The 9,716-nt window shown below is 57.6% G+C and overlaps 1 protein-coding gene across 5 annotated transcripts in view; it reads left to right on the forward strand.

Moving 5' to 3' along the window:
* ADORA1 (adenosine A1 receptor) overlaps window positions 1–8,651 on the forward strand; it is a 35,186-nt gene extending 26,535 nt beyond the window's left edge. For all 5 annotated transcript variants that reach the window (XM_019806171.2, XM_002925434.4, XM_019806172.2 and 2 more), the window contains one exon: window positions 7,620–8,651. In XM_019806171.2, the coding sequence (XP_019661730.1) occupies window positions 7,620–8,259 (640 nt within the window). In that variant the 3' untranslated portion in view covers window positions 8,260–8,651. The remainder of the gene's footprint in view (window positions 1–7,619) is intronic.
* Window positions 8,652–9,716: the final 1,065 nt, after the last annotated feature.

Here is a 9,716-nt window from a genome sequence, read left to right on the forward strand (position 1 = left end):
CCCTTTTGGGGACGGGTGACACTGATATTGGAGATGGTAGCTGATGCCACAGGGTCTGAGGGGAGTAAGACTCGAGGCAGGATGATTAGGACCCAGACATCCGGGCCCCCCCCCCCCCCCCCCCCCCCCCCACCCCGCCCCTGATCCAGACTCCCCCGGGGAACATTACTATTAAATCTTTGGCCCCTGGAGTGTGCCCAGCGCCTTTGATTGTATCTGGTTTCCTGTTCTCCTTGGGGAGGAAGAATTTCTCTGCAGGAAGTAGTTTAATAGTCTGAAAGCCTTACTTCCCTGGTCTGAAGACCCAGGTTTCCAGTTGCGGGTGGCCAAGCTCCTTGATAAAAAGGGAGGCAGGAGGGAGCACACCGAGCTCTGCAGCATTGCTCCTTCTCAGACACCAAGGACGAGGGAAGGAGAGGCGGAGGATTCGGTTCCTGACTCTCCGAACTGCAGGGGTGCAAAAACATGCTGCCCTCCCCGCTCCAGCTCTCGGCGGTGCTCTGGCCACGTGACTGGGGAACAGGGCCAGCCAGGCCTGATGACCCTGTCCTGGCCTCGGCAGTTGACAGGACACTTCATCACCCCTGTCGTCCAACAGAGCCACGTTTAGCCTTTTCCAAACCGACCATGTGGCTTCTCTCTCTCTCCCTCCCGAGTTCACACAGGTTTGTTAAGAGTCTGGTCAGTTCTCTGCTGCCCTTGACAGGGAGTTCTTCGTGATGACTATGCTTCGTTCTTCCCCGCTCTGGCTTCACTCCTGAGCCGCTGGGGTCTAACCTGGAACTCAGGGATCACTCAGGTGCTTACAGCAGAGGGATTGGTTATGCAGGTGGGATGAAGCATCTGAGAAGTCAAGGGGCCAGTGAGGAAACCCAGGGATTAGCAACAAGGGAAAGTTAGCCCTGGGAAGAGCTGGAACCGAGGTGGGCCTGCTGGCTGGGAGGTAAAGCGAGGAAGGACATCTAACAGCTGCCCGAAGCACAGAGACGGGGGGGGGGGGGAATATCCTGGCTTTCCTCTCCTCCCTCAGGGCTCCAGTGCCTCCCGGGGACCCCGCTGACATGGGAGCTCTGGGGATGCCGCTGGCAGGGCTCAGCCCCTGCGGAAACAGAGCAGGGCAGGGTGAGGAGCGAGACTGAGGAGAGCCGGCTTCAGGACCAGCATGCTCCAGTCTTCTTCGAGCAGGGGCAGAGCGGCTGCTCTGAGCTCCTTCCCCTGGGTGGCAATGCTCCGTCTACCAAAGAGAGGGCCTCTCTGCCCTCCCCTTCTCTTTTCTCTGTCCAATGCTTCTTTCCTGCCTAGGCCTCAGGGTCTGTTCATTGCTTGATGACTTTCTGAGCTTTTCCTGTTCTTAGGAGGCTTTTTGTTCACGTTCTCAGAGTCAGCCTGAAAGTCAGTCCCTGGTGGTGTCCCGGAAAGAGCCCCTCTCTGAGGCTGGATGCAGGGAGAGGTGACCCCTTGGTGCTCAGCCAGGGCCTACGACTGGAAGTGATCTTATCTGTGAAAGGGGCCTATTCATGAGGCCGAGGACCAACGAGGAGCCCAGGCACACTCATGGCTCCCACTAGGACTTAGCTTGAGATGGAGACACGGCTTCTCTGGTCCGCAGGCTGGAAGCCTCTGGGGAAGCTGGCTTTGGCCAGGGGAGTCTCTGCTGGTTTCACAGTGTGGGGTGGCAGCGCGGGGGCCTGGGCTCCGTGGGTGCGTTGGCAGCCGGTGGCACTGGCTCATGCCTCTCGTAAGAGGCCCTCGTCAGAGCGGCCTTCTGTCCCAGCACCTAAGCAAGGCGCCAGTAGTTACCCAGTTCAGCAGCGGACTCCCCACGGCTCCCAGCGCGGCGGGGAGAGACCCAGGGAATGATTCTTCTCATCCAGGGCACTGTGATTGCTTCCAGGGCGACGGCTACACCTTTCTCCTCTGACCTTCTCTAACCGAGCAGCTACCAGTTCGTCCTTATTTCAGGCCCCCGAGATGTTCTCACGGGGTAGGTCTTCAATCAATCGCAAGTGATTGAATAAATCCTTTTTATTTATCACTGAATTTTATTTATCATTGACTAGATCATAAGAGATGTGTAAGTAGGTGTATGGATTCACCTATCCATTTTCACACGTATATAGTCATTTATTCGGTGGATAGGGATTGAGCTGGGTTCTAGGTACTGTCCTAGGTCCTGGGGTTGCAGTGGTGAGCCTGCAAAAAAAGGCCCTGCCTTACATGGACCTCATATTCTGCTGGAGAGAAACAGATGATAAATGCATACATATATATGGAGAGGGAATGAGAGAGAGACAGGAAGTGATCAGCGTTATCAAGAAAATTCAACACGGCAAGAGCTACGGAGTGGTGGGGACCATTTTTGCAGGCTGCTCACGGAAGTTTCTCTGAGGAGGTGACATCTGAGGTGGGATCTGAATGAGGGGAACTGAGCAGGAAGTGGGTGGACACAGATGAGGGTCCAGCAGTGTGGTGTGGACCTCACGGGCAAGGGGGGTGGGGCTCAGACTAAGGGAGGGGCCCCTTGAGGAGACAGGGGTCCGGGAGACTCCGGAAATGGAGCCTCTCTCTGCTCAGTGGCCAGGATCAAAATCCGAGCATCATCTTAATTCTTTCAGTCAGCTGGGCACCCAGACTCGGCAGCAGATCCCGTTGGATCCGTTCCCAAGGGCACCTCAAAGCCCCCCCACCGCCCCAGCCGCTGGGCCCACTGGAGCGCACCCCGTCCTGTCTTGCCTGGATGGCTCAAATAGCTTCGCTGTGGCTGTCTTGCTCTCCCTGCTACAACAGCTTCTCCACGGGGCGCCCTGGGTTAGCTTTTAAAAACAGAAATTGGAGGATACTACTTGTCTGCTTGCAGTGGCTTTCCTGCCCTTAGAACGTCCCCGAGAACCTTCACTGTGGCCCTCCCAGCCCTCGGTGGCTGTTCCTGACCACAGCTGGCACTGACCCGCCCTACCCTTGCCCTCAGCGGCCTCACTAGCTGCTCTCTGCTCCCTGACCCCCACCCAGCCCCAGGGCCTCCACCGGCTGTATCTTCCGCGTGGAATGTGCTGCCTTCCCTCTACCCCCATCTCTGCCTGGGGGGCTCCTGGTGATCGTTCAGCCATCAGCTCAGCATATGCTCCCCAGAGAGGCCCCTGTGGCCCCCAGCTACTCGCTCTCTCGGGGTGTCCTATCGATTTCACTCTCCGAAATGATCCGTTTATTTGTGTATACATCTATTTCCTGCTCCCTTGCCTCTAGAAAGTCACTTTATGACAGCCTGTTCTTGTCAATATTTCTGAACCCTACCTTTACCACTTGGTGCCTGGCACCTAAAGGTGTTCAGTGGACGATGAACCCAAGGGAGGTGCCTTGTTTGCTTCGTCGCCCCCACACGCACCCCTCAACAGCTAGGCAGCTCGTCAACAGACCAGTCTGGGGTCTATGAGGAGGTTAGACCTGGAGGGAGGAGGGAGGCTCCCAGGCAGGTCTAATGGCATCTTTAGAGCTGCTCAATCCAGGGAGCTGGCCTCGAGCAGGCAAGGCTCGCCATGGCTCCCTAGCACTCTGAGGCCTCACCCTCCAAACCCCCTTCACCCCAGCCCACAGGAGTGCCAGAGCTGGGTCCAGTCGGGCTTTGGACCTGGAAAGTTCTGAATCTTAGCAATTCTGTCTCTACGTCTTCCTGGCTAAGGGACCTTGGGCAGGTCTCATAATCTGAATCTCAGTTACAGTAATTAGAAAATGAAAATAATAATCATAATAATAACTAACTCATGGGGCTATCTTTAGTCAATGCCGGGCCCGTGGAAAGTATCAATAAATGTTAGCTCTTATTAGCATTGTTGTTATTACTACTGATCGGTTAGCTGTTATTTTTATTTTTGTTTAAAGATTTACTTATTTGAGAGAGAGAGAGCATGCCCATGAGTGGGGGGAGGGGCAGAGGCAGAGGGAGAGAGAATCTCAAGCAGACTCCCTGCTGAGTGTGGAGCTGACCCGGGCCTTGATCTCACGACTCTGAGATCATGACCTGAGCCGAAACGAAGAGTCAGACTCTCAACCAACTGAGCCACCCAGGCGCCCCAGTTAGCTGTTATTTTTCAATGCCACCTCCCCACCCCCTGCCGCCCCTTAGCCTTCAGAACCTCCGTCTTCTGTGTGGCAGCCCGGCCAGAGAGCAGGAGTGTGGCAAAGGTGTCCTCTGCCTGCCCTGTTGGGTGTGGGATCGTAGCCCCACCCCCACGTCCACCTCTGAATCCCACTTACTCCACAGCCTGTGTGATAGGAGACACTTTCCCACTCGGCCGGGCCCGCTCCCTTCCAGTGGTCCGGGTACACAGTCTGTGTGTTATCACCATGGTCAGGAAGGTGCTGGCTGATAAACGAACTCATACTCTGGAGTTAGTACTGTCTTGGCTTTTGAAAACGACACACAGAGGGGCCAATTCCTAACCCAAAGGAACGTCTCACTCATGGTGGGATTGTAAGCCCTGTAAGGGGGGTACTGGAGGTGATGGGACTGGTTCCGTAAGGAGCTGCCCGCCCTGCTTGCCTGCGGACAACGCCCCACGGGTGTTTCAGTGTCTCCATTCTGTTCCTCCCCCTCCTGTGTCTATTGAAGACTGCACGCTCCCGAGGACAGCCATCTCTCTGGCTAGTTCCCAACACAGCCCCGGGGGTGGGGAGGCCTCGGACCCCAACTCAGGAGGGATAGCCCAAGCACTGGCAACGCGTTCAACACACCCTACCCCATGTGCACCCTAGGATTTGCAGCCTCTGCTTCTCTTTCCCACATGTGGGGAGAGGTGAGTTTCACCCTGGCCTTGGGACACAGCCCTTCCTGTGGGAGCCTGCCCCACCTCAGCTAAGGTCCTGGGTCCAACCCTTTCCCACCATGGAAAAAATAGCAAGAAAAACAGATGAGAACTGATACCCTAAGCTGCAGGTCTGCTGGGACCTGGCCCTGGAGGAGCCCCAGGAAAGCTTTAACCCTGGGGCTCCAGGCCATCAGGAAGGGCGAGGGGAGGAGGGGAGTGCGCGCCTCCCTAGTGCGAAGCTGCCTCCTTTCTCTCTCCCACCTGAGTCACTGCTGGGACTCACCTCCTCTCGGTGGGTCGTCATTGCTCAGATGTGAATCCTGGGCAGCCTCCCCCAACCCCCAGTCCTCATGCTGGATGGCAGCATGAGGTCACCTTGTCCACCCCCCCCCATCTCTGGGCATACCCTCTTTGAACAGGGTCCAGATGTTCCCATTTTAAAAGCTCTCAGGAAAGGGACATTCGCAGTCTGCCAATCATCCTGTATCTAAGTGACCCGCAGTGAGCCTGATGCCCGGGAGGAGAGCTGGTCTTGGAGTCAGGAGACCTAGGTGGGTTATTGGCCATTTCTGGGCCTGGGGGTCCTAATCTGTGAAATTGTAATCCCATTATGTGCTGCATCACAGGGTGATTACGGGGATGACCTGAGACATGACTGTAAACAATAAACGTGATACAAATCATACGTGCGAAGGGCCGGATTGGGGGGGCGGGACAGGTGCCTGACCTCCATCCTTCCTTCTGCAGCTGCAACCTGATTGGGTCCTTTGAGGCTCACCCTGGAAACCCGCCCCCCACCCCAACCTCATGACAGCGCGGCAGCGTCCCTCAGCCTTCTCTCTCGGCAGAAGGATCTCTGCTCCTTTGGTCTTGCCCCCTAGATTCACCTAGACCTTCTTTCACCATAGGGTGTGCGGGGAGCACTTTGAGACCGTCACCAACAAGCCCTGAGCCGGATGTTTGCAGAGCTCTTAGGCCGTGTTTGCTGAGTTTCTAGAGACTGGAGGTTTTCCGAGCGCGAGCGTCACCAGGGGCTTGGAGGGTAGGGGCGCGAGCAAAGGAGTGTTGGTGGGGTGTTTACAGACTATGGCACTCATGGTGTCTCATCGGGTCCTCTGAAGCAGGGTCCGCTGTCTCAGTTTACCGAGGAAGAGCTGATCTAGTAGGTTGCTGATTGACTTCCAGTGTGTGCACCTGGCTGGCCGCCCTGCTGGGGGTCCGAGAGGCGGGAATGGGCTTCAGTTACAAGATAGCGAGGACTATGTGTGAGAAAACTTAAGGAGGCACAAGTGAACTGGGTGCTTTCAAGGTGCCTTTGTGCTTTGGGACACAAGACCCTATGATCACAGAGTAGGGTCGGGGGGCAGCACACTGAGGTGCCGGAGTCATCTAGGTTCCTCCTTTCCCCCATTGGAACGATGAGGAGATTGGAAAAGAGGTTCCATGATCCCTTCTAGTGCTTGCTTCCTTCATGGGGTGGGAGGATCTGGTTCCTCCCACCCCCCAAGTCATTCCCCTTCCCGTCCTTGTAAAGCCTTCCTGGAGCAGTGGGCTTTGGTGCGTGGACAGGTGTCCAGGGCAAGAGGGGCCATAAGTATCATTACTGTGAAGAAAGCCATCGATCCTATGGCACGGAAGAAACCAGAGGCGGAGGGAGGCCTCCACCTTCACCCACATGGGTCTCGGTAGCTGCTTACAGGCTCAGGGGGGGCACTCCATCCATCTCAGAAGCTGCACTGGAAAATAACAACTGGGCAGCGTCCCGCGCTGAGCTGGCTCCTCGGCACAGAGCCGGGGGGGCCCCAGCCCCTGGCACTCGCTCCAGGGCGGTGTGTGGGCAGAGGGCGTGCTGGCTCCTGGCTGCACTGGTTTAAAGGGAAGTGAGGAGCTCCCAGAACATTGTGTTGTCTGCCTCTTCACCCAAAATGTGAGCTGCCGAGAGGCCAGGATCCTTTCTTATTCAAGGCACAGAGAGCAATGCCTGGTGCAGAAAGCACCCATGTTGGGCGCTTGGCCGAGCAGACGCAGCCGTGCACGCATGTACGCAAGTGCCTCGCTTGTGGCAAAGCTCTGTCAACCCTGGTTATCTTTCCCGAGAATCATTCCCCCACTAGCTTGGGGATGTGGAGCTGGTGCTTGAGCACAAGCCCTCAGGAGATAAGCACTGCGTGGCGATTGGAAGGGGGAAGGGGAGGTCAGCTGGAAGGGGAGATGGGGGCACCCGTGGGGGTACGGGGCAGAGCCCGAAGGAGGGAGGTGTGCAAGGCGTTTTTGGACAGTTGTGTCAGCCGGCCTAAGGGGAAGCGCGGTTCACTGATGATCGGGCTGGTTTTGGGTCAGTGTCACACAGGAAAGTGCTGTCACCTTCCATGCGGCCCTGGGCAGATCACATGATCACTTTGAACCTCGGTTTCCTCCCTGTCAAGGCTTTCCTACCTTACAAGGACCGCCACGCAGCAATGACGCGGTGACCAATGGCGATGTGCTGGGTGGGCACATGTGATGGAGTTTTACTTTGGTGATTGTATTAAAACTCCTCCAGGAGGTCTTTCATTATTTTCTGTTACAGTGTTTATCTTGATTTTTAATTCGTCATGATTTTTACATTAACCAGGTTTCCCACCCTCTGCAGACGAGATGAGCCCGTGCGTTGCAAGCTCTGGCCCAAATCTTAGATCCCGAAGACTCGGACCTCTAGCCAGAGACCCGCACCTCCCCGTTCTCGGGGCCCTGGCGGGGGAGGGGGCCTCCTCTTAGAGACCCCTGGGGGCTGGCGGAGCCTGGGGGGCACTCACACTCTGCCCTCCCCTCCCCCAGGTACAAGACGGTGGTGACTCCGCGGAGGGCGGCGGTGGCCATCGCCGGCTGCTGGATTCTCTCCTTCGTGGTGGGCCTGACGCCCCTGTTCGGCTGGAACAGGCTGGGGGAGGTGGAGCGGGCCTGGGCGGCCAACGGCAGCGAGGGCGAGCCCGTGATCGAGTGCGAGTTTGAGAAGGTCATCAGCATGGAGTACATGGTCTACTTCAACTTCTTCGTCTGGGTGCTGCCCCCGCTGCTGCTTGTGGCCCTCATCTACCTGGAGGTCTTCTACCTGATCCGCAGGCAGCTCAGCAAGAAGGTGTCCGCCTCGTCCGGCGACCCGCAGAAGTACTACGGGAAGGAGCTGAAGATCGCCAAGTCGCTGGCCCTCATCCTCTTCCTCTTCGCCCTCAGCTGGCTGCCCCTGCACATCCTGAACTGCGTCACGCTCTTCTGCCCTTCCTGCCAGAAGCCCAGCATCCTCATGTACATCGCCATCTTCCTCACACATGGCAACTCGGCCATGAACCCCATCGTCTATGCCTTCCGCATCCAGAAGTTCCGGGTCACCTTCCTTAAGATTTGGAATGACCATTTCCGCTGCCAGCCCGCACCCCCCGTGGACGAGGACCCCCCGGAAGAAGGGCCCCACGACTAGACTCCACCTTCCGCTCCTGCCTGCCCACGTCGGGGGCGTCTCAGCCCAGTCCCACCTCCCCACTGGTCCCACTCCTGAGCCTTCCTGGCTGGGCTGTGGGGTGTGGGTGCCCTGCACCTCGGGCCCTGGAGGAGGTTTGGGAGGGCGGTCCATGGGGGAGAAACCCGGTAACCTGAGGAGAGGAGGAAAGCGGCTTGAGCCTCCCCAGCTGTGTGACCATCCTACGGGCAGCCCAGTGCTTCAGGCTGGACGGACTGGGGAGACTGAGGCTGCAACGGGGCCACGTGGGCAAGCTTGGGCTCCCATGGTAGTCAGGGCAGCCTGCTTGTCTCTGGCGGTAGTGGTACAACCCTGGGACCAAGTCTAAGGAGAGGAGAGGATCCCCTCCAAGATGGGGGGGGTGAGAGAAACTGGACCTCATGGTCTTGCCTTCTCTCCTTGCTGTAGGAGAAGGTGGCAGAGCCACTGAGGGGCAGGAATCAAGGAGCCTCAGTCCCCGCCTCCCAGGACCCTGAGCTCCAGGCCATGCTGGGTACCAGGGTGCCTGCTGTCCCTGCCCTGGGGAGCCCAGGTTTAGACTTGGGAGAGGCAGAAAGAGCGGGTCCAGAAATCATTCCCAACCTGCTTTATTCTCCACCAGCCCTCGGACCTTGAATGGGGGCTCCAAGCCCCCTGGAGCTAATGTGGAGTGGAAGTGCAGGCCTCACACAACCACCAGGTGGCAGCACTGAGCCCTTGCTCTGGCCCAGAGCGTCCGGAGGAGGAGCCGGGGCTGTAACTACCTGTCATCTGGGCTACCAGCTCCACTGGCCCCTGATGATGGCCTGGACTCTCCGGAGTGACACCCATCTCTGCTGTTTCTGGGCCAGATGGAGAGGAGAGCCCCAGACATGCCAACACGAGGGAGCATTCTGCCTGCCTGAGGAGGGGTTGGACAACGGAAAGTGCCAACTGTCAGTACTCCCGGGATGACTTGTGACAGGGCTGGAACAGGCCAGGGGGACCACACTCCTGAGAGCGAGGCAGGAAGGTCTGGCTGGCATTTCAATGCCCCCAGTAGCCCTGGCACTTAGCATGGGTTTCAAGGGCTTTGGGGCTCTGAGGCACAGTGTAGGCTTTGGAACACCCAGGGAAGGGTCCACCCTCTGCCAAGCTCGGGAGACCCTTGTACAGAGGGGTGGGGGCGGGGTTCTGCGTATGGTTCCAGGCCCTTCCCTTTCTCGGAGGTAGGATGTTCCCTGGCTCCCCAGAAGGACCACCTGACCAATAAAGACTGTGAATCTTGATGGAGAGCCTGGCCCTGGCTGCCCACCCCCACGGGCATCTGAGGGAGCAGACAACCTCAGCAGAGGAGAGCAGGGGCAGGATGGGGGGGGCAGCAGGGAGGGTGGGTATGGAGGCGTTCAGAGCAAGGAGGGTTCCAGAAAAGAGTGTGTCTCTTCCTATAGTTGTGTTCT

This window comes from Ailuropoda melanoleuca, chromosome 8 (genome assembly GCF_002007445.2).
Source record: "Ailuropoda melanoleuca isolate Jingjing chromosome 8, ASM200744v2, whole genome shotgun sequence".
Taxonomy (NCBI): Eukaryota; Metazoa; Chordata; class Mammalia; order Carnivora; family Ursidae; genus Ailuropoda; species Ailuropoda melanoleuca.